This window comes from Takifugu rubripes, chromosome 3 (genome assembly GCF_901000725.2).
Source record: "Takifugu rubripes chromosome 3, fTakRub1.2, whole genome shotgun sequence".
In the NCBI taxonomy this organism is placed as follows: Eukaryota; Metazoa; Chordata; class Actinopteri; order Tetraodontiformes; family Tetraodontidae; genus Takifugu; species Takifugu rubripes.
The window spans coordinates 9,979,998-10,007,875 of NC_042287.1; the positions used below are offsets into that span (position 1 = coordinate 9,979,998).

The 27,878-nt window shown below is 45.7% G+C and overlaps 1 protein-coding gene across 6 annotated transcripts; it reads right to left on the bottom strand.

The window, feature by feature from the left end:
* Positions 1-247: 247 nt before the first annotated feature.
* kmt2d (lysine (K)-specific methyltransferase 2D) lies at positions 248-26,847 on the bottom strand. Of its 6 annotated transcripts, none has more exons than XM_029833734.1 (56): positions 26,704-26,847; positions 24,090-24,172; positions 23,773-23,875; positions 23,460-23,662; positions 23,256-23,365; positions 22,980-23,142; positions 22,709-22,880; positions 22,504-22,618; positions 22,222-22,400; positions 21,841-22,136; positions 21,632-21,733; positions 21,305-21,526; positions 20,830-21,194; positions 20,628-20,741; positions 20,390-20,506; positions 20,203-20,307; positions 19,939-20,120; positions 19,549-19,713; positions 19,287-19,396; positions 19,160-19,204; positions 18,883-19,071; positions 18,608-18,784; positions 18,391-18,513; positions 18,172-18,293; positions 17,943-18,078; positions 17,765-17,851; positions 17,609-17,683; positions 17,381-17,536; positions 17,189-17,258; positions 16,853-17,091; positions 16,700-16,773; positions 16,303-16,353; positions 14,594-16,183; positions 14,323-14,520; positions 13,996-14,135; positions 12,025-13,793; positions 11,820-11,943; positions 11,442-11,523; positions 11,289-11,355; positions 10,975-11,207; positions 7,925-10,882; positions 7,710-7,853; positions 7,460-7,624; positions 7,228-7,375; positions 7,068-7,149; positions 6,815-6,987; positions 6,603-6,727; positions 6,391-6,526; positions 5,909-6,027; positions 4,469-5,828; positions 4,245-4,381; positions 4,019-4,149; positions 3,619-3,904; positions 3,402-3,475; positions 3,221-3,329; positions 248-3,054 (listed from the first exon to the last, which is right to left on the bottom strand). In XM_029833734.1, the coding sequence occupies exons 2-56, from the start codon at positions 24,136-24,138 to the stop codon at positions 2,962-2,964; spliced, it is 14,859 nt and encodes a 4,952-aa protein (XP_029689594.1). In that variant the 5' UTR covers positions 24,139-24,172; positions 26,704-26,847; the 3' UTR covers positions 248-2,961. The 6 variants fall into 6 exon arrangements, with proteins under 6 accessions (XP_029689594.1, XP_029689591.1, XP_029689593.1 ...); XM_029833731.1 differs by having other exon boundaries at positions 19,160-19,201; positions 20,830-21,221; XM_029833733.1 differs by having other exon boundaries at positions 18,172-18,275; positions 20,830-21,221.
* Between the last annotated feature and the right edge of the window lie 1,031 nt (positions 26,848-27,878).

Sequence of the window (27,878 nt, forward strand, 5' to 3'; positions counted from 1 at the left end):
CAAATGTTCTGAATTCAGCAAGGAGAAGCAATTTCCCACAATGCTTCTTGGTCTCGAAGCATTTCCTTGTATTTAACCTTTATTTTCCATTGTCTGTTGCAGTCAAGGTTTCTATGGCTGCTTTAGCCCGACCCTCATAAGCAATGGTGGATAAACCTCAAGCAGGACCAGGGGATCTTCTACTGACCCTTACATACACCACAGGAAGTGACAAAGCTGATAGTTGTCTAAGAAAAAGAAACGAGTGCATATTTAAAATGCATTTTATTTACCTTTTACAAGAAACAAAAGCAGACAAAGAAATAGGATGGCAGGGGAAGGGGGAGCAGCAAAGCTGTATATAAAGAGATGCAACCTCTGACGTCCTGAAAAAAATATGTACAATTGAAAATAATATCCATACAAAACATGCCACATACAATAAAAATGATCATTTATTCATATTCCCTAAAAGTATCTCTGCTGTACAGATGCAACATCAGTTTTTTTTGTTTGTTTTTTTAAAAAGTTGAGGTTAAAAAAACCTTTCGATTTGAGCAAACTTTTTATTAAATTAGAAGATATGCAGAGAATTTAAATTAAGATTCTGAGAACTTCAAAACTCTTAAGCCTAAAAAAAAACAAAAAAAACATGATCCAGTGAGCGGCGTTGTGTCTTCCCTTGAAATAGAAACAGTAAAAACGATATCGTTGCTGCGGATACTTGATCAACATCTACTTTTAGAGAAGTTCTCCGTCATACTAGAGTGCAATTCATCACCAGGTTACGTATAGGATTAACTTTTGAGTATTACATCATAACATACATTAGGCCAAGTAACCATTTCACAAGGTTTACCAACACATTCACTTCTAGAGGGAAGGTAGAAAAAGCAAAACACTAACAATATTCTAGAGAATTCAAGATTTCCCATTTAAGAGTAAATGGAGCCAATTGTAACCGATCAAGGGAGACGGGTTTTGGTAATCGACAAGCAGTAGCATAAATAAAATTTAAAAAAGAAACATGAACAATATTACATAAATACAAATGCTATGCACCATTATACTGCTTTACGCAATACGTGATTTCATGTCTAATCCACGGCTCCTCCACATGAATAGAAATTTGAATCACAAGTCCGGATATTTTCTCATAATCCATTTTAACAAACTCATCTCTGAGAGCTTTTAGCAAAAAAGACTAATAGAAAAACAGGAAAATGCAACACTCTGTTCATATACATAAAGATATTAGTTTGCCATTTTACATATATTTATAGATATATACAGATTTCTCTTTGTTAAATGATATCCAGTGGTTGATTTCTTTTTCCCATGTTTTATTTCTCTACACATTTTTGACTTTATTGATTACAAAGGGGCTGGATAAAGAGTTGCTGTTCCCCTAATGCATATACCGTATATATACAGACTATACAACTTTGCATTTTTAAAATCACATGAGGTCTTAGGTTAAGGGGAGGAAAGGAATAAAAGTAGCAATAGAAGGTGGAGTTTTTTTTTTAGTAAAGCTCCCTTATTGAGAAATGAAAACAAATGCCCTTTTTTCCAGTAAGTCTTTCCCTGCCGGTGGTTCAGCCTCAGGGGGACAGTACCAGCACTGGAGAAAGCATGAGGAGGACGGGGAGGACGGGGGGGGACACTGCGGGCCGGACCCGGGCAGAGGAAGACTTACTACAGTAGAGTTTAACAACAGTCCGCTGAATACGAGAGAGGAAGAGGCGCGATTCGGAGTTTACGAGGCTGACTAGTGGGAAGGTCGAGGTGTTCGGGGCGGGGGGGTGACGGGGCAGTAGTCGTGCGTCCACTGGAGCTACAGCGGAACCTTCGGGTGGGAAGCAGCAAGCATGTGTGTACTGGTTCTTCTGTAATTCCAAAGCCACCCACTCACACCTTTACGATCTTAACTCTTAAAAACAACAAAGATGTTATTGTGCTTTCACAGCTAATAACTTTGAATAAAAGAAAAAAAGAAAAAAACAAGCTACGTGGACATCCAGGATGATTTAGTGAGAAATGGGGCACCTGACTTTAATGCAATATCTTATCAAAACTGTCATATATTTCCTCTGTATAAACATGAATAATAATTATGTTGGCTCATTATTGTAAATCATCATCAGCATAGAGTAGATAGAGCAAACCTGCTGCTTAAGATTCCCTGCTCGTCCGAGAAGGCTAAACCCATAACACCCCCCCCCCCAGTTCCACAGTAGCAGTTATGTTTTTTATACAAAGCAGTCACTTCCCACAGAATCAATGAGGTAGACTGGGTCCAGCTAACCCACCTAAGACTCCAGACAAGTCCCAACACCCAGCGCCTCTGGAGCCGCAGATCTATAGCATCTGACATTTTACATTAACTTACATCGTTTGATAAACCGTCGGTCGTACGCGGTCCTCACGCAGAGCCGCACAAAGATTGTCTAGCTAGCCAAATATCCATGTTGTCTTCATTAATGGTTTGATGGGAAAGTGCCTTTTTTTCGAAGAGGCAATGGGGGGGGGGGTCAAAAAAATAAAAATAGGTCCAACTTGGAACATAAAAACGCGTCGTTAGTTCGTTCTCAGTGTTTTTAAAATGGCTTTTTCGTTGAAGCTCCAGATGAGCTCTGTAGTTCTGATATCAGAGGGTCAGAATCATTTGGTAGAGGTGTTGAGGAGGAGGAGGATTGTTTTCCAGCCGCTGTACGCTCCCAGAGAACAGTCAAGGAGAGGAAAAGACATCCGGAGCGAGCCCCGCCCTCCATCTGCTCCTGGCGGAGGTGGTCGTTTGCTTTTATTGATTAATGCTCTTCGAAACTTTGGCTACAGGTGTCAGCACTTCAGTCTTTCAGTGACGGAGGCCTGGCCTTCCTCCAAAATCTTTCAGGTCAGCTTATGCACTGGCTATGAAGGAGTCAAAGGCTTTGGTGCATGTGTTCTGGCACCAGTCAGAGGACAGTCAGCTTCCGCTGCTTAGTTCATCCACTTTCGGCAGTTCCAGGCACCGCAGTGGCAGGGAATCTTGTGCTGATCGTCTTCAAAATCAAACTGGTAGTCATAGGTCAGCTGCAAGGCAAGAGCTCCATTAATGGCTGCCACACACGCATTTCAACATATTTGCATTCCAAGACTTTTGAAGGTCTCCAAGAGACCTCTGGTGGTTGCTGAGGTTTAGAAAAAGCAGCAGGACCACCCGAGAAGGACAAGCGGACTACTTTCTGGAACACCGTACCTCTTCTCCCTTTGGGATCCTGCGGCTGGAAATGATGATGATCTTGTCTTCTTTGTCGAACGTTACCACCTCGGCGACGCAGTTGGGAGCGCACGAGTGGTTCACGTACCTGGAAAGAGGGAAGGCGTGAGATTAAAGAGGCGCTCGAGGTCGGCGGGGATCCGAGTGAGGCCACACTCACCGAGCTGGTCCGCCGGTCAGAGTAGCGTCAATCACCTGCTCGTTGTTGATGCGGAACATGTAGATCCCGCGGTTCTGGAGGGTCGAGGAGAGCACGTCAGTGCACAGTCTAACATCTACACAGCTTCACTGTCAGAAGATACTCTGCTGTTCCGTTTTTCATCCTTTAAACTCCAACTAGTTTGTGTGGGTCGCCTTAAAGACAACAGCTCGGGTACCTGCGACTCATAGATCTTCTCACGGCGATTGGCCACCTCGTTGCGAATGACGGTGCCAATGTACTCGATGACCATGGTGTGCTTCTCCAGGTCTTTAGCAGCATAGAGACCCAAGCCTTGGATGCGGGATCGGGCCAGGTACACGTTGTTCTTCCATTCAGTCTTCAAGCGTCGATACTGGGACGACTTGGAGTGGACGAACTGCTTGCTGTACGGCGTGTTGAGCTCTCCGGTGAAGGTGCTCTGGTAGGCCTTGGACACGCTGGTGCTGTTTAGAGTGTGGGGCCTTAAAATGGAGAAGATTGATGTTTGAGTAGCTGAGCGAGATGAAGAAAAGTTAAACTGCAAATCGTCCTTCTTTCTGTTACTTTAGAAGGAATGTGGAGTCATGTGACTTTACCGTTTGCACTGTGTGGAGACCTTGGGCTCGGAGCGAGCGCAGCCGGTGGGATTTATCATCAGAGGGAGCTCCATCAGCGGATGACGGCCATATCTGAACTGGTAGTTCTGGCAGTTCTCCACTCCAGGCAGCTAAAGTGGAGAACAGATCATGCTTTGGTCTTTCTTCACTACTGTGACCACATGCGCCTCCATCTGAACGGAGAGCGAGTCAAACGCCTTCTTACCGACTCAGTGATCCTCATGACTGCATGAATTGTCAGCCCATACATGTCTTCTCCCTTCACGTGTTCAGTGAACAGCTTCAGCATTGAGGATTCTTCTCGGAGTTGGGCCACCTTCTGGACCACCTGGTTCCAGATACCTAAAAACCAACAAAATGACAGAAATACCGTTAAAAAGATGGAGCCAGAATTGAGGTACGATGAAGCATCAGCGAGTCACATTTTACCTTCTGGAGTACAGTCCCGGAACTGCAGGTCCTCCATGCCGTGCTCCAGAACTCGCACCTCAAACAAGGGTCGCCCGTCGTCCTCGCTGATGCGGCACCGGTAGCGGCAGCGCTTGTTGGGCAGCCGGGTGCTCCAGTAGATCCGCGTGGCTTCGTAGCCGACAGGAAAGATGGCGGTGGGAGAGTGGAAGTTTGCCATTTGGGAAGGAAGCAGCTGGCCAACAGCATGGAAGATGAGTCCACCCACACGGAACAAGTGGATCCGATCTCCTCGCTGCAGGATGCTGGCGATCTGTTTCACCTCATCGCGCTCGATGTAGACGCGGCGCAACACGGCAAACAGGCTCAGTTCATCTTCGCTGGGCCCCTTCAGCTTGTGCTGGGTGCACAGCATGGTCTTGTCCTTGAAGAACATGCAGCGCGCTCGGATGGCGCAGGCAAAGTGGTAGACGTTGGGGCAGCGCAGGCGGTTGCAGCTGTTGGTGGCGCCGGTTTTCTGACAAAACGCGCATAGGGTGCGCAAACCGCGGCGCAGGGCCACCTCCACGTTCATGAGGGCTCCCCCCTGAGTCTCATACACCTCCGTGGACCAGAGGGCACAGTTCAGGTGCACCCACAGGTCAACGTCTATGTTCAGCAAGCGAGCAGGGCCGTCGGTGGCTCCGTCGCCTTCCTCGTGGCAGAAGCAGCACTTGCGTTTATCCCGAGGCAGCCTCTCTGGTCGGAGCGTGATCCGCAGGCTCTCCATCAGCTCTGACACTTCGCGGCTGGTCTCCTTCTTCGAACTCCCCTTGCGTATGGAGATGACTATTGGAAGGCGCTTCCAGCGGATCCCCTTCCATTTCTTCACGTTAGGAAGCACCTCCTCTTCATCGATGGAGAGGGGCCTGCGGTGCTTCAAGGTCTTAATGGAAGACTCCAAGCTGTTGGAGGGCTCTTCAGGAAGTTCGACCTGCTCGGCAGTCAAGTCCTCCTCCTTGGCAGAATGATGAACATCAGCGGGAGCCGCGGGTTCTGGATCCGCACAGGGAGCTGCAGCAGCCGCGTCAGACTCCGGAGGTTCGGGCTCTCCGAGGTCTGCGGGTTGAGCGGCGTCTGCAGCAGCACCGATGTCGCTTTCAGCCTCCGTCTTGATCTGGACCTGAGCGGGGCTGGAGGGAGACGGGGACGAAGAGGCAGACTTCTTCACAGGTTCGGCTTCACTGGATGACACAGCAGCAGACGCGGCAGGAAGTGGGGGGGACGGCGACGAGGGCGGGGACTCCTCCACCGGGATATCCGGAAGGTGGCGCACATCCAGATCACTTACATTTGTCGTGTAACAGTGCTGAACTGGTTTGTCTTCTTTTTCGGAAAATTCCTGCAATGAAAACGAACATATAAGAGCTGCAGCGGTCACAAAGATATTCATTAAGTGGAATGTTTTAAAATAAGGCCGACCTGTTTAATGAGTGCCAGAATGTCCACGTGTTTCTTCAGAGTGCAGCCGGGCAGAGACACATCGAACTGCCTCAGCCACTCCTCCTGACTGACTGCAGCGCCGTCCGATAAACCCAGAGCTTTGGGAAAAGCACCAACTTAATATTAGTCAGGATGTTACGATTTTAACCTTTAAATTAATCATGAATGCAACTATTCAATCTAGTCAAGTTCTACTAACTGACAAATGGAATTGCCTGCATCAAGACTGAGGAAGCGTCTTTAGGAACACAGGAAATCCATTCAAAAGGAATTTTGCTTCACAAGTCAATGGGCTATATCCATACTCAAGCTATTTAATTTTGTTCATAATGTTCTAGCTGCATGCAACATTAAAAAAAAAAAAAGGTTAGATCAAGTCGGCAACCATGCTAGTAAAAGTTAGCAACAATTTTACTTTTAATTTGAATGAGCCAATAAACAACAACGTTCTAAATGCGTACCTGACTGGCCGGGACCTTTCCCGGGACCATCGAAATCAGCCATGTCTGGATTTTGAGGAGGAAAACTCAGCTCATAAGAACCTGGCATCTGAATATTAAGAAGCTGGGCCATGGCCATCATCACATGGTTCAGTTTCTGGAAGAAATCGAGATTTCTTTTAGCGCCTGAAGCCGACAGAAGGCTGAACTGAATGGACAGCAGCACTCGATACCTTAGCTGCAGCAGAGGACAGCGTCAGCGTAACAGACACCTCGTTGCTTTTAGCTTTCTCCCAGTGGTTTGATGTGGATGCTACCTTACTGTCGCTTCCCTCGAGTGGTTTGTATTCTGGAAAAGCTAAAAGAAATTATAGAAGGTTATTTTTTGATCTGCTCGTCTTAGATTTGACACAAGAATATATGTTTGAAGCATCTTCGGCGGTACCTGGGATGGCAGTGCGAGGTATGAGGGGGATGATGGGGGATATGGCCCTCTCTGTCTCTTCCTCTTTGGGCTCCTGAAGATGAGGGAATCGTTTGGCTTCATCTCCTATGTTGCTCTCAGGAGAGGATGCAGGGATGATGCTCTCTGGGGCATCCTCATCATCACTCTCCATCCTGTTTAAAAGACATTCCCGACCATCATAATGAGGATTAATAAACGCCGACTAATAGAAAAAAGGATCAGTCATCTGTACCTGATGTCTTCATTCTGGTTGTGTGGTGGGGTGGGCAGAGCTGCAAGAATGTCCACACTCTTTACTTCCAATGTGACAGATTCTGTAAGGGCAAAAAGTTACTTAGAACGTAATTGCAAACGTCGTAACGGTGAATTACGATTGAATGTGCCAGATTTACCCATTGGCTCCTCTGCTGGCTTTTTGTCTTTCTGACCACCAGCTAGTTCCTCTGCAGAAGTCACGCCGTTCAACAGTTTGTGCTGTACTGAAGGTGGGGGAGTAGGTGGCAGGGAGGATGGCGGTGTTGGCGGGTTGCTGAGATTATTCTGCAGAGCACAGGCATTTTAATATTCGGTTCTTTGACTGTGTCTCTGACTAGCAGCTGCGCCCGTAAATCCAACCATATCTACCTTGGTGAGCAACTGTGAATAGTAGTCTGGGATATTGTCCAGCACTGCATTTCCAAACGACCCCTTGAGCTGAGCTTTGCCATTGGCTGGACTGCTTCCAAAAGGGGCAAACAGGTCCAGACTGGCCGTAATGGAAGGTTCCATGAGGGGTAGCAGAGAAAGACCCTGGAAAGTTGATTCAAGCAAGAAAACTACATTAAGTAGCCATCTTTCAGACATCTATTATTAATGTAACCACAATGTCTTTTACCTGCTTTAGTTGCTTTATCAGTGTTTCTGTACTTTTTCCAACTTCTTCCTTTTTATTCTTCTTCCGTGCGTTAGGCCCTCCTGCTGCCTTTATCGTTCGCTTTGGCTTTTGAACAGCTGCCCGTTTTGTTATGGACTGTAAATCCTGTAAAGGTTAGGAAAGTTACGTTTTCTTTAACGTAATCACAAAGAAAAAAAGACATGCACTGAATGTACCTCCATGTTTTGTGGGGTCCCTTGAAGTTTTTGCTCCAGCATGGCCAGTTTGGTGTTGATGTGACCGTTGATCTCATTGTGAATGCCATCCGCAGGCCTCTGAGCACCCAGCTGAAGGTTTTTGGTCTTCAGAAGTTTCTGCAGAAGCTGCTGTCCGGTCTCTGATCTTGGGCCTTGATTCCCAGGGTCTCCAGATATATTTCCCTCATTGATAAAACCAGGGTTGTTCCCCAAAGTCACCGCCTCCCCTGTTACTTCCCTCTTCACTGCCTTTGAATTAGCAATAGCTGCACCATCACAGTGAACCTCTCTGGGCTCTTGTTTAATGTTCTGCAATGAAAACCTGCGGGGATTCTCTCCACTAGACCCATGTTGAGCGTGTGGACCAAGGACTTCTGAGACCTGCTGTGTCTGTTGCTTAATATTGATGCTTTTTTGTGGACCATTGGGAATTCCCAAGGCTGTCTGAGATGTTTCATTGCCTGATGTCTGAGTTTCCACTTTTAATACCAGAGAATCAAGTGGACTCTTGGCTCCAGGTGACCTGAGCGGAGAGGCTTTAATTTGATTGTATGGACTCCCCCTTCCTGCCCTACCATCGCCCATAGAGGGCGAGGAGGCGTGAGACGAATTGGGAGAGGCTGGGTGGACTGGACTCATGCCAAAGGGACCTCTTGGAGAATATGCATGTGATGGGGACCCCTGCACACGGCCTCCTGCAGCCATTAGTGCTTGTTGATTCTGGTTGGGAGTGGGTGGGCGCATTGCCATATTCTGATTGAACGCATGACGCTGAGGATCACCAGGGGGGTTGGCCAGAGGCTGACAAGGCGATGCCGGCATGGCCATACGGCCCTGCTCAGCAGTAGCGGGGGGTACAGGTGCTTGACTCCTTGAAATATTTTGCATCATCTCTCCTGTATGTGACTGCTGCTGTTGCCCATGAACCACCATCCCCTGCTGCATTTGAGAATTAACACCAGGCTGCAACATGTTGGACTGGTGCTGCTGTCCGACCTGTAACACTTGTCCTGGTGGCATTTGGGGCCTGATCTGACCCTGGCCCATTGCCATCCGCAGCATCTGTCCCTGCTGGATTTGCCTCTGTGCGATTATGGCCTGGATGTGCTGGATTTGCTGGTTAGGGGGAAGGTTGCGGAGCTGAGGATTCTGAGCAATAATAGCCTGGATGTTGACAGGGGTTCGAATCTGTCCGGGTTGAAGGGCGGGCCTCTGTGCAGTGATGCCTTGCTGCTGGGCTCTTATAATGCCCATCATGGCCTGTTGCTTTTGATGCTGGGCCATAAGAGCTTGCTGCTGTGGATTATGACCCATCACAACAGGTTGCTGCTGCCCTGGATGTGGCTGGCCCGTAACCTGCAACTGCATGCTGGAATCTTGTGATTGCATCATGGGGTTTTGGACTGCTTGCTGCTGCTGCTGCTGCACTGATATATCAATTGTCTTTCCTTCCTCTTTAATATTCATCATACTGGGTTTGTCGTCAGTGACAGAGCCTTGTCGCTGGGGTGTGAGTAGAGGTTGCTGTTGCTGCTGCTGCTGCACCATAGACTGTTGGTTTCCCATCAGACCTGTTTGTTTCTGAAGATTTAAATTATCTTTTTTCTGTTGTAACTGATTCGCAGAACCTACTTGGTAAACGTGACTGGGAGTGGAGGGTCCACTGTGCTGCGGTGGTGTTTTTGATTCAGGGCTAAGGAGCCCACTCTCTTTGGGACATGGATGCTGACTATCCGTTCCTCCGTGTGGTTGAGGTGTTACACTTCTTGTACAGGGTGAGGAGCCCATCTGTGGTGTAGAAGGTTGGGAAAGTCCTCCCTGATCTTGACTGGGTTGACTGCTGATTTGCATTGCTTGTTGTTTCTGTGCCATCTGCTGCTGTTGCTGAAACTGTATCATGTTCTTGTCAACATTTTGTTGCTGCTGTAGTTGTTGCTGCTGCTGCTGCAGCTGTAGTTGCTGTTGTTGCTGCTGTTGATGAAGTTGCTGTTGTTGCTGCTGTTGATGAAGTTGTTGTTGTTGCTGCTGTTGATGAAGTTGCTGTTGTTGCTGTTGTTGTTGCTGCTGCTGGGATGCAAGCATGCGTTGGGCCAAAATATTCTGCTGCTGTGGTGTCAAATGACTATGCGGACCCCTTATGCCAGGATGACCTGGAGATCCCACCATTCCCTGTTGGCTCAACATCTGCATTGGTCTCTGCTGCTCTGACATTGCAACTTGCTGGTTTCCCATAATCCCTGGCTGGCCTGCTATTGCTTGGGCGTGGTGAATAGGCTGGCCAGCAAGGTTCTGTGGCAGTGACACCACAGTCTGACTTCCAACCACTCCTTGTGGAATCTGCATCATGCCTTGTGTACTGCCCTGATTTGATGGCATTCCCTGTTGAGCATTTACTTGCTGGGCCATAACGGGGTTCCCAATCATACCTGACTGAGTCTGAGGGATTAAGTTGGTTTGTGAGTTACCTGCGTGAGGTATAGGTTGCTGGCCCATCATTATTTGTTGCTGCTGTTGCTGAAGCTTTGCCATCTGCATTCGATGTTGAAGCTGTCTCTCTTGCAGAAGACGAGCATCTGGACTTTGCATTCCTGGCCCCTGTGGGAGAAACCCTGCTGGGGTTGCTGCGGGACCAGGCCCTCTAACACCGCTGTTCCCAAGAGTGGCCGGAAGCTGGGGTTGAGGTCCCCCAACAAAAGGCTGCCCTTGAGGCATACGGACAGGCATTCCTGCCTGGGGCATCATGGTTGGGTGTTGGCCCATCACTTGTGCTCCTTGTTGGCCAATTACCATCTGGCCAGGCATCTTGGGAAACATGTGAGGTGCCCCCGCCGGACCAGAATGTCCTGGATTAAGAAGACTCGAGCTTTGCTGATGCTGTTGCTGCTTGCTTCTGTACTCTGCTACGAGATTGGTGTGCTCCTTCTGTTGCTTCCGTACCTAACGAAGAATAGTTATGAAAATAAAGGACTTTACACATCTGATCCCAACTGCTGTAAATACGATCTCCTGCATAAATCTAATCTCCATACCTGGTCAAGCTGTTTCTGGATTTTGCTCTGTTCTTCTGTGACCAACTTTAATTTCTCGGCATCTGCCTCAGCAAACTCCCGGCCAGCTTTCTTAGCTGTGCGTTGCTTTGCACACAGCGCCTTGCGTGATTTACGGTGAACTCCGATCTGTTCCTCCAAAAATTTCAACTGCATTTGAAGTAACTGCTGGGTGTGAAGAAGCCATTCCTCATACTGGTGCTTTTCTGCATCATCTGAAAAAGATTTGGGTGGTTTTATACGACGATATGGAGACAAGAACAGGTCAACAGGCTATGTCAAGGGAGAGAACTTACTGATAATTCCTTGCACAAATTGTGGGGGGTTGGGTCTTGACTGGGTGGGATCACTTGTCTCTCCCTCCTGAACAAAAAAAAACTCTCTCAATTAATCAATTACACAATACATATATACATAAAATAAATGCCATTTTTAGAGGGATGTAATACCTTTGGAGGACCAGATGGAAGCTGTCCTGCATCTGTGGCCGGAGCAGAGGCCAGTCTCTGAGCAAGCAAGGAAACTTGTTCCCTTAAAAAGAGGATATAAAGTTAATAAATATACTATCATACAACAGCTATTGTGTACTTTGCTTTAAATATTAACTGTTGTCAGTAACAGGCAATTAAGCTAAAACATAAAATAAAATATTATTCAATGTTTTAGATTTAAATTAATGGTGACTATATGGATATATGGCAAGTGTAATTTGTAATAGGTCTGTACAGTAGTTTTCTTATTTATCAAAAATCTTGCCATTTTTTTTTCTATCTTGGTTTGATGATGACAAAAAATTTAGAAACAGAAAAGCAAGACTAAAAAGGTACCTGTTAATGCCTGGGGGTACAACCATTGGATCCTGTGCCAATACTCTATTAATACCCTTAAGTGCCACCATCTTTGCTTTAGCAATTGGATCCATGATGTCATCAGTTGTAAATTTATCCAAATCTGAAAAAAAGGAATTTCGTAATAACTGTTAATATCAATAGGAAACAGACACCAGGTAAAGAGAGAAACCACAGCATTTACCCTTATCTGGAAAGAAATTATTTGACAAAGGAGGCTGCTTCACTCCTGACTGAGGCTGCTGTTGATGACCAAGACCAGCATGGATCCCTGGCTGCCCCATCCTTATCATAGTCTGCTGCTGGTTCATGGCCATGTGAGGTGGAGGTACAAGGCCAGGACCCATAAGCCTTTGCTGCTGCGGCTGTTGATTCTGCAGCACGTGCGAAGGACGGGGCACCATTCCCGGCGGTCCCATCATTCCTTGAGGCGGTGGACGATGGTGAGGTGGAAGCATTATCTGTCCAGCTACCTGAGGGTTTGGCTGTTGATTTGTTGAAAGGGCAGAAAAATGAGGGGCCACGCCTCCTTGGTGGAGGGAACTGAGCTGTTGCTGCTTTTGCTGCTCTTTCTTCTCATGCTCTAGCAGGTCCTGTATTAAAAGAGGCAATTCACCATCTAAAGAACTTTCCACTTTCGCCAAATCCACAGCCGGTGAGTGCTGTCCCCCAACATCAGGAAGCTCCAGTGCATCATCATCGGCATCTGAACCGGTTGGAGGAAAATGCAATGGATCCGTTTGGGCTGGCAGAGGGTATGAAAGGCCTCCTAATCGAACAGAGCTCAGTGAAGCTGGCTGGTTTTCTGGTTGTGTGGACTTAGGTGAAGATGTGGTACCACCAAGAAGTGCTGATACAGCTTCTCCTATTTCATCTTTCACTATTTGTCTGGGCTGCACCTGAGGAATCAGACCACCGTCCTCTACTTTAATCTTTAAGTTACCAGCAGTTTTTGAAGAGGCTGGCAGCTGGTTTGCACAGACGCCAGCAGTGGAATGTACTGCGGAACACTTCTGCCCCTGCTCCACTTTAATTTCCACTTTAACACCTGCTGATCCAGATGAAGGTGCTTCAGTTTCTGCCTCTACCAACCGCAGCTGGTCTGAGAAGACATCTTTAGGGTCTCCTTGGTCAAGCTCAGGGTCAGTGTAAGCTAGCAGATCAAATTCATCACTGTTAAGCAAGTCATCCAGATGAGGATCATTGGTTTCCAGGTTGTCCAGGTTTCCCAAATCATCATCACCTTTGTCAGGGTCCAAATCCAGAGCCAAGTCATCCTCATCCTCCACACCTCCATCAGCTGAGGCATCCCCAAGACCCTCAAGGTCTGGCTCTGGCAACTCCTCACTGTTTTCTACAGTGGTAGGCTGGGGACGTGTTACAACACTTTGTGGCGGGAGCTGGCTCTGCACGGTGCCAACATTCGGAGAGGACGATGCTGCCTGGGGCCCCATGTGGGACTTGTGTGTTACGGAACCAGTAGGTTGCTGGGGCAGTAAAACGGACAGGCCACCCTGCTGTAAACCCATCTGTGAGTTGGTCGCACCATCTGTTTGAATGCTACCAGTCTGACTAATGGGATGTTGTGAAATATAAGGTGCTGACATTGTTTGCTGTGGAACAAAGAGGCGTGCTCTAGGCTGGGGACCACGGGGCATAAATTGGGGTCGGAGTGGTAATCGCTGGGCGTTGTGCCTCAGTTCAATAAATTGTGGTGGAGGTCCTTGACTCATTGGCTGCATCACTTCTCCTCCATGTCCTGCTATTATGGTGTGAGGATTACCCAGACCTTCCATATTCTGAACATTTGCAGCAGGGTTAAGATTGTGCCTAATGCCCATAGCCTGAAGGTCAGGCTGAGGGAATCTTCTTGGACCTGTTGACTGGTCCTGCCAATGAGGGGGGAATGGTGGGCGGTTAAACATGCCCTGAGGTCTGGAGGGCCCTTGAGGCCTGCAAAGTTAGATAATAAGTTAATTAGAATTTAAATAAATGCCCAGTTTCTATTCTTATTCATATATTCAATTACATACAAACCACCTTTATGAACAGAAAACTTAATATCTAATGCTAAAATGTGCTTTTATTTGAAAAGTGAAAGAACATATTTACTCAAAGCATCACCAGAACGTTAATATTTGACTGCAGGATCTACCTTAGTGTATTTGGATCCATGATGGCAGGGGTTCCCATTGGTGGCGGCCGTATGAGCTTGTCCTCCAAGCCTCCAACAGCAACAGGCATCTTACCTGCTACAGGAGCCTGAGTTCCAGCAGCAGACATGGTAACACGATCCTAAATGAAGACATAAGGATAACAAATACAGCTTGTGTTGGAACCCTAGTGCCATCTAGTGATGTCACTTCCTCCATTCTAAGGAGCACATGAAAAGCTTGACGTGTTTTTTTGTCACATATATGCAACACATAGCACTGTAGAGCATTTAATTTCTAAATATGTAGACAGTGTTAAATGTGTTTACTTGGGGATAGGGTGGAGGTGCTCTATGGGTCTTGTCTTGCTGAAAGGCGCAGATCTCTCCACCAGTCCAGCCAGATGAGGCATTACCCGCAGCAGCAGCAGCAGCGGCTGCAGCCGCAGCAGCAGCCGCCTCCTTCTCTTGTTTAATTGAATTTCTTTGCATTTGTTGTCTAATTAGGAATTCTCTTAACCTCTGGCGCTAAAAAACACAAAGCAAATACAGCAAATTAGCAAATACCCACAGTGCACAGAATGATTCAGCGGCATCGTACCGATACCTGTCGGTGCTTCTCTAGCTCAGAAGGACTGAGGCCTCCTAATGCTGGATCTTGCACTGTTGAAATATCAGACATTTCCTGAGTGCCCGGCAAAGTTGGTTGATGGGTCGGGTCTGGCTGCCGAACAACCGGTACTTCTTGAGTTCCAGACGGAGTTGGAACTCTGGCACCATAGTTGTCCGGCCCGATATTCTGCTGAGCTTGTGACTGTTGAAGTTGACCCTGCACCATCTGATTTTGCTGCTGGGTTATTTGAAAGCCTCCTGTACTGGGAATGGAGCTAAAATGAGGAGGTGCAGATGGTTTACCAGAAAGAGGATCTCCTAGAGTACTGTTGGTGTGATGGGGAGAGTTTTTGAAACTTGGTGCCTCTGGAGCAACAGAGGGGGAACGAACAGGCTTTTGGACAGCAGTAAAGGCATCTCTTGACTGTGGTCTTGATGATGGTTGAGAACAATGTTCTGGGGACTGAAAGCGGGGTGTCGCTGGAGACTGGGCAGAGTAACCATCGTTGGAGTGACCTCCAGGAGTGTGGGGAGACTGAGAGTTGCTGTGAGATTGTGGGCTGGAGGGTACTCTTGGACACATTTCTTGTTGATTAATTGGATGTCTCTGTGGGCCAAGGGAACAATTGTCACCAGATTGAGGTCTGGGAATTAGCGGTGACTCAGGAAAAGGGTGGGAGGGAGACTGTTTGTAACCTTCAGAGGGGTGGCTTGGAGAGGCCCCAGGGTGGAGTGCCCCACCATCTCCTTGGTGCATCCTTGGTGTCATAGGTGCCTTGAATAAACCATCTCCAGATTCCAGCATCCCAGCAGGAGAGCCAGTGGATAAGTCAGTTCGCCCAGTGGAAGAGCGTGGAGAAGGTACACTCATATCAGCCCTGTACTGCCCTGTGCTTGCAGGTGAGGAAATTTGCCCAGAGTGAGAGGGGGAAGAACCATATTCTGGACGTCCCATTCCTTGCTGGTTTCTAAAAGCATCTCCATAGTGGGTACTGTGAGAAGGTGAGAACAGGGGCGATTCCCCAATCCCAGCAACTCTGGAATGAGGACTTCCTGGTGGTGCTAAAGACTCCTGAGAGCCTTGTTGTGTCTGTGGGAGATGACCCTGTTGCTTCTGCAGCTGTGATCTGAAGTAGGGATCAACCTGTTGAGCCCGTCTAGGGGTTCCAGGAGTTCCTGGTTGCATGTCAAAGGGGCCAAGACTGGCTGGCCGTCCCTGAGGAGGACCCTGTGGGCCGGAAGGAACATAACCTGAGAAAGAGGCCTGCAAAGGGCTGGCCCCAGCGTGTGAGAAGGGTGTAGGTGGGTGAGAATGACAATGGGGTGACTGAGGTGGAAACTTGGCTAAGGGATCAGTCCGAATTTCAGCTGATCCCGGGGTCCTTACAGGTCCATCTGAGAAAAAAACAGAAGATGATCCAGAATCTGGAAGGAGGGGAAATGGGCTTTCTGCAGAGCTGGGTTGGGAGGAGGCTGACACAGAGCCGGCAGGTAGAGGGATCTTGAGGTGTAAATTGGGGCGTTCTTTGACTCTCCCAGGCTCTGTCTTGATTGGCCTGCACACCTGACTCTCCGCCTGCTGCGAGAAGATATTACACATAAGTAATGTAAACTTCACAATATCAAAAACTAAAATGTTTCATTCACATGTAAATACATACATTTCTACACAAAAATAATGGTAACACAGAAATGTACCTTTTGTGCCTTACTGATCCTTTGAGCTGCTCGATTATCTTTGGCCTTTTGCTGCAGGTGACAAAAGATTTTAATTAAATGAAAGATTTATACATTTACAAGGTAAGAGTATACTCAAATCGCTGACCTGCAATATAATGCTACTCAATTTAATTGTGCAGTTTGAAAAGCTGGCTAGGTATAAATAAACAAATGCAAATCTGTAACATTTCAGTTGAAGGCATTTTCACAGTTTAAAAAGGGTTTTAAGACTTTTTATCTACTTCAAGGCTATGATGGACATGAAATCAATATTTATACATATATATGTGTATAATATAAACAACTGGATCGCTGGCCATGTTTCTGGTATATAATGTTTCCTGTCATTATGCTAAGTCAATCAAAAACAACATACCAAATATGGAACTTTATCAGCAGCAGAGACTTTCCTCCAGATCTTCATGATTTGCTTGCAGCGACTGGCCCAGTCTGGAACATAAAGCCACAGTTGTCATTTTAAACTGGCTTACAGCCCTGTGCATGTTGTTGTGCCATTTTGTCCACCCACCAGGGTAATCCCGTTTAAGAGTGGGAAAGTTGGTGTTGGCATAAAGAACAGGGGAAATGGTTGAAAGTTCTCCAAGCTCCTCGTCTTTCTCCCATCGCTGCAGACTGCGCTGGTTGTAGGACAGACCATCACCTTCTGTCTCAGTGGGGGTCGGAGGGGAGGATGGGGTTACTGGGGTAGAAGGGGTGGCCCAGGGACTCTCCTCACCCCCATCAGGACTGAAGAGCCCTCCTCGGTCCCTGTATAGAAAAAAGAATCATTCAACACATCTGGTCAGCTTATCCAATTTAACAGTGACCAACAGGGAGAGCACTGAAAATTCATGTTTAATCATACCGCATGTCTAAAAAAGGTGACTGAGAGAGGCCAGGAAAGGCATCCACCATTTCAGCTGAGGGCAGAGACCCTGCAGGAGATTGCCATGGTTAATATTTACATTTGTGATTTATTTATGAATGTGTCTGCCCACTTTACGGTGGAAAACATAGATTTAAATTTTATAAATGGTGACAATCTATTTAAGCACACCTGGAAGGAGAGCACTCTGTGGCAAAGCAGTATGACTCTCTCCCTTGCTGCTTTCTAAGATGGGCTTCATGCCCCCCAAAGAGGAACCATCTGACACTCCTAAAACCTTTCTGAAGAACTGCTCAGAGTCTTGATTCTCCACTCCTTGTGGAAGACCTGTCATGACAGGAGATCAAGTGATTAATCTCACATGAAAAATGTTGAATATTCAGGCTCATGAGGGAATACCTTCACTCTTATCTGCATCTGAATCATGAGGGTCAGTCGTTGCCAGGTTCTTCAGCGATAAAGATGCAGAAACTCCTAAAAATGGTTATAATTTTAAGTTCAAGTACAAATGTTTCAAATGTGTCTGCCCAAAAAAAAAAAAAAACAGTCATTTACCTGTACCATCTTTCTGAGCCTGAGATTGTTCGCACCCTTCTTGCTTGAGTGGAAAAATATCTTTTGCCACATGATTACTTGCATCAGCTGCAAAAAAAAAAAAAAAAAGATTGTGTGACTTCACAATAAGGTTTTTGCGACTCTAAAATAAAAAAAATTGATTGATTCCTGCTCTCACATTCTGGAGAAGTAATCCTAAGCCCAGAGGGAGCTGGTAAAGAAGGTCGGACAAGGCATGAGGCTGGCCTCTGTCCTGGGGGTATCAACACAGCTCTCTTGCACAAATCTATCAGGGTCTTCCCAAAGAACGCCTCCTACAAATAAACAATTTAAACAAGAATGACAACTGGTTAGAAGAATATGAATATACTTCTGGATACCACAAGATTAAAAGATAATATACAAACCTGGAGGTAAGCCGGAAACATGTCCTCAAGTTTACTTTTTTTCCTTCCCCGACGTTTCTTTGCCTGTTCCTCACCCTCTGCTGGTTTAGGATCCATAATGTTATCTGTATCAGGATGAGGTCCTACACAATTATAGTCATGGAATACAGCGTGATGAGTGTATTGTTATTATATGGTCTACCTATAATTACACAGGAGGATTTTGAATCACTCACTGACCTTCATCGATTGTTCTCTCTATTGGCTGGCCATCTAATGTAGTCTCTCCCGCAAGTTGGGCAAAGAATTCTTTCTTTTGCCGTGTGTGGCATTTCCTTTGTCGCACCATGAAGCCTCCAATTCCTAACACCATTTAGGAGTAAAATATCTGTAAATATTTTGTGGATATTTTGTATCTATGCAAATGAGGTTTTTTTGGATACAAGGAGTAACCAACCAGGCCTGTAAGGTTTCCGCTTCCTTTTCTTGCTGTCCTCTGTGTCATCTCCGCCTTTAAGAACGTCACAGTCAGCCATCCCGTCAGCTCCATCAGCACAGGCATCCTTTTCGCCACCAGCTTCTCGTTCAGGGCTCCCCAAGTTCTCCATCTTCATTTCACACTCCATGGGTTCTCCTATGTAACAATTGTACATGTACCGTAAAAATACAGGGTGTGGGAAAAGGCTAACAAACAAAAAAAGTTTATATAATGACGGGCCAAGAGTTCATTACCTTTTCCCTCTTCCCCATCTCCTTCAACCTCTCTCAGATCCATCCCGTCAGCACCTCCTTCACAACACAGAGTACCAAGACGGGAGCGTCGCTGCCGCCTCTTGTGCAGAGGAGACATGGAGATGCTTCGGAGAAGGGACATCCCTGACTCCGTTAGCCACACCCCCTCTAAACGGTAGAACTGCGGCTCTGTAGAGGAGATATTTGCAAATATAAGCGACTCACAAAAGGAATAAGAAAAGACCACAAAAATAGTGTTCATAAACAAAGCACTTACCTGGCTCCTTGATCTTTATTGAAGCCATGATGGCTGACTCTACTACTATGCAAAAATGGTAGATAGAAAAATAATAAGAACAGTTCCGACATACTATGTTGTGTCTTTATCACGTTCTTAGACTTACCCACGGGTTTTGGAACATATGGAGCACAGTACGTGCATGCAAAGCCTTCATCAGAAGCTTGTTCCACCTCATCCTCAGTGTAGAGACTCTCACAGACAGCGTGAACCCACCTATCCGAGCACACAGGTATGCATCATTTTCATGACAAATCACACATCAAACATCTCCTTTTTTAGCGAGAAAAATATTAAAATAATCCCGTCCCGTCTCATAGCAGTATCTTTGTTTTGTGCATGTATGCACGTTGATGAACAGTACCCACCGATCGCAATACTGACACTGCAGAAGCAGCTCCTCCTCCATGAAGTTCTCTCTGCACACCGGGCAAGTGACAAGACTGGCACATGGCCCACAGTGGGTATAGTTGTTCTGCCACTCACAGTGGAAACCTGGTGTGTTGGACCCACACTGGACACAGCATACACACCTGCAAATACATAAAGAAGGAACAATGACCTAATGCAGCTAAAATATGAAAAAACAATGCTGTGATTCAACAGAAACAAGAAGCTAAGAGGTGGACAGTCAAATTGCTCTTGCAAGGCTGTGGCTCCATATATTTTACATAATATGCAAATTCACCAGTCTTCATTTCCATGTGACCCCATTTAAGCTACAAGACTAAACAAAGTACTGTGCTCTTCATCTTTACCATTTGCACTTCCAACCACCCTTTGGAACATTGTGCAGGGGTGGGTCCAAGCAATAGGTGTGATAACTGACATCGCAGTCATCGCAAAGCAGAAGACGGGAGGGGTCTGAGGCTTTCCCACACATCTCACAAACAATACATTCCAAACAGCGCCAGCCCTTACGTAGCTTTGTCTTGGTGATCTATGGACAAAAAAGAAAATACATTTAATCTCTATTGGTTGACTAAATGCAGCTATAAAACAAATAAGAGATAATATTTTACTTTGCTGTTGACACAGTAAGGATGGTAACACTGGGCGCATTGTGCACAAGCCAGTAACTGCCCCTCGGAACCCTTTCCAAAACTGCCACACACGACGCACATGTCCTAAAATGGAAGAAAAAATTAATATGAAAATATAAAAAATATACTCAAAGTAAAGAATGTTTCAAACACAAAAAAACTGTACCTGGAGAAGGACAAATTTGTCAGTGTTTGAGAAAAGGACAACTGTGTTCTGCATGGTGTCATCTTCTTCCTCCTCTTCCTCCTTGGTTACTCCAGTGTCTGAGGCCATGCTTAGCTGCTAAATTACAAGCACATTACACAAAAATTACAACAGAAATAACTATCTATATATATATTTTTTTAAATGTATCTTTTTATTATTTCAATAATACAAAACAATATGAGAGCAGATAGCTTACCAACACAGCATCAATGCAGGAGGCCATGGCTTTCAGGCGTGACCTCCCACCACGCCCTCTTCCTCCACCACCTCCTCGAGGTCTACGCCTCCCTGGAAAACCACTGCTTCGGCTCTAAAATATACAAGAAATTGCTGTAAGAAAACTGTTTTGAAAGTGCATGAAAAATAGAAAAGCTGTCCTACATGTGCGGAGATTTCACCTGTTTCATCCGTGAGCGGCCTGGAGACCCTCTGCGTTTCACCTTCTCCCGATCGCTTCTGAGAGGTTCAAAAGGGAGTGAATCATCCGTCTCAGTCAGCAGGTTATCTGCATGCGAATGGGCACCAGACTCCAGACCAAACTCCATAGAAAGATGAGCATCAGGTTCTCCGGGGGAACCCAGAAAACCACTGCTGCTCTCATCTCCATGACTTAGATTGGACGTCTCATCCAAGAGCAGGTCAGGCTTAATCTTTTGTTCCTGCAGCTCTTGCTTTATGACCAGACACCGTTCTTCTCTCAGTGGATCATCATCGTCGTCTTCTTCCTCTTCCTCAGAGTGAGGTAGCGATGTCCCTTCCATATCTACAGCAGAGGAAGCTTCATTTGCATCTGCAAAATAGTTCTTTTAGTTCATCTTTTTTCATGGGTGAATGATCCCCAAAAAAAAAAGGTAACAAACAAAAGGTACTCACCGAGTTGATTTGTGACTGGCCAAACATCATGGTTACTTTTCAATAACTCTGCTTGCTGCTCCACTGAAGATGTGGTCTCTTTCTGATCTGGCCCTGGCCGTGATGGTGATGGATCTACTTCAGGCTTGCAGGACTGGATTTCTGAGGTTTGGGTCCCCTGGCTGACTGGAACTTCCACCCCCTCTTCTTTGACAGAAAGCCCCTCTTTTATTGTCACACATTCTACATGAGATTTATTATAGTTAGTATTTCCAGTTCATTACAAGTAATGGGACTACTATAAACGAAGAACTGCTTCATGTTTAGGTGTAATTATGCCAATTTTACCTGTAGACATGAGAGGTGTCTCTAACGTGATTTCTTCTTTTGCAACCCTTTCTTCACCAGTAATCTTCTCTGTAACCTCTGCTGCTTCAACAGCCTCCATCCCTATATCCAAAATTATAGCAAATATATCTTTGTAGATTCCCCTTATAGATATAAATAGAAGCATTCATTTATTATTTTCTTCTTTGGTCAATCCCACTTACACTTACCCAAGTCCATGGGTGTCTCTGTGTTAGCACTGGCCTCTATCTGATCAGTCTCCGCTAAGCTTTTGTGCCTTGGGGTGACCTCCGGAACATCCATGTGCTCTTCTGTTGTCATAGCTGCATCCGTTTGGATTGTCATCTCTATCAAATCAACCCGTCCTGCAGTGTCCTCAGGTGCCTCTCTGGTTTGGATCTCTGCTGTGTGTGGCTGAGTGACAGGCAGCTGCTCTTTGCAATGCAGACAGATGCATTTGTCTTCTGAAAGCTCCTTCGGTAAAGTACACCCGCTGTGCACCAACCTATTTCAAGACAGATTGATTTAGCACCTAAGCTCTTATTTTATCTAAACATCTGTTAACTGTCACACTTCTTAGTTAAACCAACCTATGGCACACGCTGCAGGACTGCAAAGTGGCAGCCGAGCCATCTGGCTTGTTACACACGCTGCAGGTACAGTTGCGGTGATGCTGGCAAGCCTCACACACAGCATAATTCTCGAACCACTGGGTGGAACCTGGTAATTCCAATCCACGGGCACCACAGTCTGTGCAAACGCGACACCTCTGACATAGAAAATGACAGGAATTAAATGTACAGTACACTCACCTTGCTTTTTAAAATTATGCTATTCTCTCAAAAACACGATAACTGGCAAATTTGACTTACTTTACACTTCCAGGGGTCCGTGGGAAGGGAATCCATAGCTGGCTGGAGACAGAAGGTGTGGTAGCCCTTATCACAGGCATCACATACCAACATTTTGGAATCTTCTCCTGGTTTCCTAAGGAAATTTAAACTCAAAATGTAAACGTCCTGGAAAACTGTGAATCCGATGCAATGTTCAGACAAAGTATCTGCACTGATGAAACACCTGCATGTCTGGCACACTTTACACTCTGGGCACTGCCATCCTGCCCGCTGGATGGGCGTGGCTCCAATCTCCAAGCAGGCCGCATGATAATGTTGGCCACAACCCGTACAGAACAATAAGTCTGAGAGCTCTCCTGCCGAGTCACACACTGCACAACAAGCCTCTTCACCTGCTACAAAGAACAAAAAATAAGATTTTTTTGTTGATAGCACTGTACTGTGTGGCTAACCAAAAAATGTAATACTTCTGACAATATTTTATAGTTCCTTACCCAACTCCTTTGCCTTGTCTATGTGCTCAGGGCAGAGAAGAAGCAGCTGCTTCATCGACTGGAAGGATCCACTGGCTGCTGAGCAGGGGAAGTGGTAGAACCGCGAGCAGCCCTCAGCGTGGCACTGAATGGTTGCACCCAGCCTTTTGCAGTGTTCGCAAAGCTGGAATCAATTCAAAATACAATTAGGATTTCTTATTGCCAAAATAAAATGTATACTTTTTTTAGTTTATAAATGTGTACTCACAACAAACAAGTTTATAAATGTGTACTCACCCGCGGTATTCCTGAGATAACTGCCTTATCCACATCTTTTAGCTTGTCATTTTCATGCTGCTTCACTCCCTCGGACCATACAGCACACCAATGATGGACCCAACAACCCCCTGTTGTTATAATATAAGCCAAAAATACAATTTATTTTTCAGGTTGTCAACAGATAATACCCTAAAAATAGCGGCTAAATGTCTTTGGGCCAACCTGAGTCATCAAGGAGTGCTGCCAAACAGGGCAGAACTGAAAAGCCAATGGAAGACAAGTCATCATTTCCGGGTTGAGGCAATGGAGTACTTGAGGGCTGGAGGGTCCGCCACTCAGAAAATGGCCCAAAGTATCTCAGTTCCCGCTGCCCGTGCAGACTCCACTCCACACAGTTACAAAGTGCACAGACCTGAACACTCTCTCTGCAAAGTTACAGTGAATACTGGTTAAAATATGTTTTATCTTTTGTTACTCGATCGTTTGATATGGTACAAGCAACATCCTTTATAATCTGCATTTTAAAACTGCTTACATATGTGTGCTTGAAGATGCTACAGTGGAACCAGACACATCTTCAGCAGCAGTACAGGTTTTGGAATCCTCCTCAAGCTGCTTTGATGAGGCATTATCATCAGCTATGGAAAAGGAGAAGATAAGGATAGGGACTTTCTCCAGACCACAAAGAAATGATTGACTATCCATTAATAGATAGCCATTGAAATCATTCTGTTTATTATCTTGACCACACATTGAGAAAACGTATTCTAAACCATTAGGACTTCACTTTTAAAGCAACAAGAAACAGATCTTTGTGATCATTGGATTTGATGATGAGGCGTGGAAAAGTACCTGTTGGTTCAGAGTCATTCTCTTCGCAGTTTGATTTCTGCTCGTCCATTCCCTGTGCTGATTTTGACCTCCTTTAGAGAGATCTGCCATTGAAAAAGGAATAAAACCATCTTAGAAGAGTTGTTTTGTTTTGGGGGGGGGGTTAAAAAAAAAAAAAAAGGAAATTAGCATAGAAAAAAAATACAAAAAGGTAACATAATGGTGAAGGTTGCTTAATGATCAGCCCCTGGCCCTGAACTTTAAATAATCAAGGGTCAAAACCCCTCTGAAATCCAGAACATCACCAAATTGTAATCAGGTTCCTTGTCCCGTGACCATTTCCAGAAAATCTGTACGTAATCTGTCGAGTTACAGACAGATAAATAAACGCCGGCTATCACATCTCATTGGCGGAGGGGAATAAAACTACCAAATTCAAGAATGTGGTGCTGTGAACAGCCTCTTATATGATAGTTTATAAAAAAAAAAGCCTTAAACCAAATGTGACACTGTGAGCTTAAGGCTACACGTTTTACGAGTCTGCACACAAAAAACATCACACACACACACACACACACACACACACACACACACACTGTCCAGCCAGTATTTGTTTATTATCATACGAAATTGCAATAAGTGACCTGTCACACCGAACTAAACAGACCTCCAGTAACTCCAAAAGCAAGGTTGACATCAACTTAACGCATTCCTTTGCACGATGCCGTCGTGTCGTTGCCTGTGATTTCCATATGTTAATCGCACACACGTTACCAGCGATGTAATCGACCTTTCTCGCTAACTCGGGAAAATAGCGCGAGTGTTACAGGAGACGCACCGGGCGGAAACCGCTTAAACAATTCTTTACGTTTCTTACCCAGCCACGCATACTCCAAAGCGGCGAAAAGGCTGCGTGCAGAAACATAAATTCCCAAGAGTAGAGCGGTGTTTTTATAAATAAAAACAGCCGTAAAACGGGATACACAAAGAACACACAACTTCCGTGTGCAGAACTTCCTGTTGCAGCGGGACTCATTTCGTGTAGAACCTCAGCCGCCCGTAACTTAGTTCCGCTCACACATTCACGCCATTAACAAAATACTAAAACAAACAACGCAGAGCTTAACGGGTTCACCATTTTACCCACCGAGAAAATAACCGGAAGTTAAATGCACTTCTCTACCTCAAAAAAAGACAATACTGGGGCGGAAACGTTATTTCCAATTGGTATTGTTTGTTATATCTACGCTGAATCGCCTCATAAATATTTGGCATTTGGATGATGCGGATGACCCAATAATGTCTCCGTGATGCTATTCTCTGGGTTCTATCCATCAGACATCAAACACAATGAGTGGGGGGGGGGGGTCTCTTAGATGCAGATCTACCTTGGCCGTGCTGCGTTTCGTCAGTTGCGAAATAAAATAAGACAACAATGAGGGAAATAACATCCTGTGAGCTGAAGGAATCCCTCGCACAATGTTCTCTGCGGTCGTCGATACGGCAGCTGGAAGCAGACGTGTAATCCAGGAATTGAAGCTGCTCTTAATCAGTAATGCAGAACAACTCGCAAAGAAAAATGCCAGGAAACCAAGGCAGCTGCAATCCCATGTCTATTGTTGCAATGGCACAATTCTCAAGTGTTTCAAATGCATGTTCAGCCAGAACTGTGGCGTTTACATCCCGCAAATCAGGCAACACTGAACCAACATCCACCATCGGCCATTCCACCGACACAAAAACGACGTGTGGGACAAAACATGACGGTAGACCAAGTTAAGCTGACTGATACAGTTTCTCCACCAAAGGTTGTTGTTACATCACCGTGATAAATGAAGTCGTTAGCGACGACACTGGAAAAGAGAAATCACAAATGTCGACAGCGACCCAAACTCAAACCCAAGTTCTGCACAAACCCAACAGATGTTCGGTGTAAACTACTATCAACAATAGATTAGATCGTAATAATGTTCTTTGCAAGTTCGGTGGCTTAGTCCGGGACAAAAGTAATTGACGTGATGTTGAAGTTGACGTTTCAACATCGTGGCTAGCTGAAGTTCCTATTAAATATGTTAACGTTTCAAATCAATGTTCCATCGTGCGTGCGTGTTGATAAAGTGTAACGTTAGCACACATCGCTAGTTGTTCATCCCGGTGCCACTTTTCTATTTAATAGTTGGAACATTTGCAGAGCTATGCGCGATTCCTCAATGTAAACACTTCAAAGGCATGGTTGGCTCCAGGAAATAGCCTGGCCCATGTCAGCAGCCGCACACTGATACGGAAAGGCTAATAACAAGCAACGGTGACGTAGCAGCAAAGTGTCTAAACGCGGGTAAATAGGGTGAAAATGTTCCATCGCTTCCACTCAGTCAAACGTTTCTGCAGTTGTTTACTGACTGCGCCGTACACCGTGTCCGGGACACAGCCAGTGTAGAGCAAATATCCATCAAAAGTTAGCGTACAGGTAATCGAGCTACTTTTCCAGCAAATAGACGGCTCCATCTAGTCGAAGCTAACGGCTAAATGTTGCGATTGCAGAGCTAACATTACCCGGTCTAAGGTCAGGGTTGGTGTGTCTTTAGATATGCCGTTTGCCAGAAGTTAAAAGCGACAGGTATTGAAAAAAACCCACCTCACAAAAACAGTATCGTCTCGTCATGCATCAGCAAAATCCAAAGAGCCACGAAGGTCCCCAAAATGCTGATAGTCGCTTCATTTTATGTACCGGACTAACGCTGCGGCTAGCCGGCTGGAGGGAGAGTGGGGGAAGTGCACGTCGGCGGAAGGCAGTGCGGTGCAGCAGCTAGCTGCTACGGCTAGCTACAGAGCCAGCAAATCGTGCTTTGTGTCGAGTGTTCACAGACGACCGGGGGACCGTAGACATCCCATGCGTGTCTTCAGACCGCACAGATTAATAATTCCAACTTTATTGAGTTCTAAAGACCATGTCGCTGGCTCGGGTTTTGCACACTATTTTAGCACGAATGCTAATAACTAAAAACGGACTAGCCTCTAGTCAGTTGTGAAATCTCGATACAGATTCTGCAACTGTGCTCAAACTATTGCATGCGTAAATTGCGACCTGCACCTGTGTCGACATTACGGTCTATCATTTTTTTGACGTTTCAGTCGGCTGCAGGCATTTATCTGCCAGAACTCTGCAGATGAACTTTGATTAACTCGCATGAGTCTCTAGCATCATTTTGGTTTTTCACACAGTTCCGCCAAGTAGCAGGTTAGCCGCTGCTAACAGGCTAATAACAACTACGTCAAATGTTGATTCATTCAGATGAAGGCGCATGATTGTGTTTTATTCTTCGTAAACGAATGTGCGGGGTTTTGGTTGTACAACTGGCAACGTTCCACGCAGTCTCACCAACAGCTATTAATCTGGTTTGCGCAGACCACCTGAAAAATGGGAACGTTCCATCAGATTTTAGGTCATCTTCACATCGGGGAGCCATTATTTCATTACTCTGTCACTTATTCCGTCTTGTTGTTACATGAATTCCTCCTAAAAGCACGAATCGAGTCATATTCCTGCATGCAGATGAGTTTTGTCATTGCAACAATTTCGCAAAAAAACAAGATCTTTATCAACACCTTCTTCCGCTTGGTTCTGCACATTTTACAGGTTTATCCGAATCTGGCCTAATCTGTCAACCGAGTTTCAGCAGGTTTACCGATAATAAATCCAATAAGATCGTTTAATCCATTTACTAATCTGTTTGGTTGTGTATGCTGGCTCACAGGCCTTTTGACTATACTATAGATTTACACACATCAAGAGGAACTCGGCCATTTTCA

What these genes read in the sequence shown, in the direction of transcription:
- kmt2d (XM_011621884.2), bottom strand. Translation starts at nt 24,138, where the DNA reads ATGGACGAGCAGAAATCAAACTGCGAAGAGAATGACTCTGAACCAACA. An exon ending in ACAAATTTGTCCTTCTCCAG is followed by an intron (nt 20,308 to 20,389) that starts GTACAGTTTTTT and finishes CTTCCATTTTAG; the next exon opens with GACATGTGCGTCGTGTGTGG. An exon ending in TCATGAGGATCACTGAGTCG is followed by an intron (nt 4,150 to 4,244) that starts GTAAGAAGGCGT and finishes TCTCCACTTTAG; the next exon opens with CTGCCTGGAGTGGAGAACTG.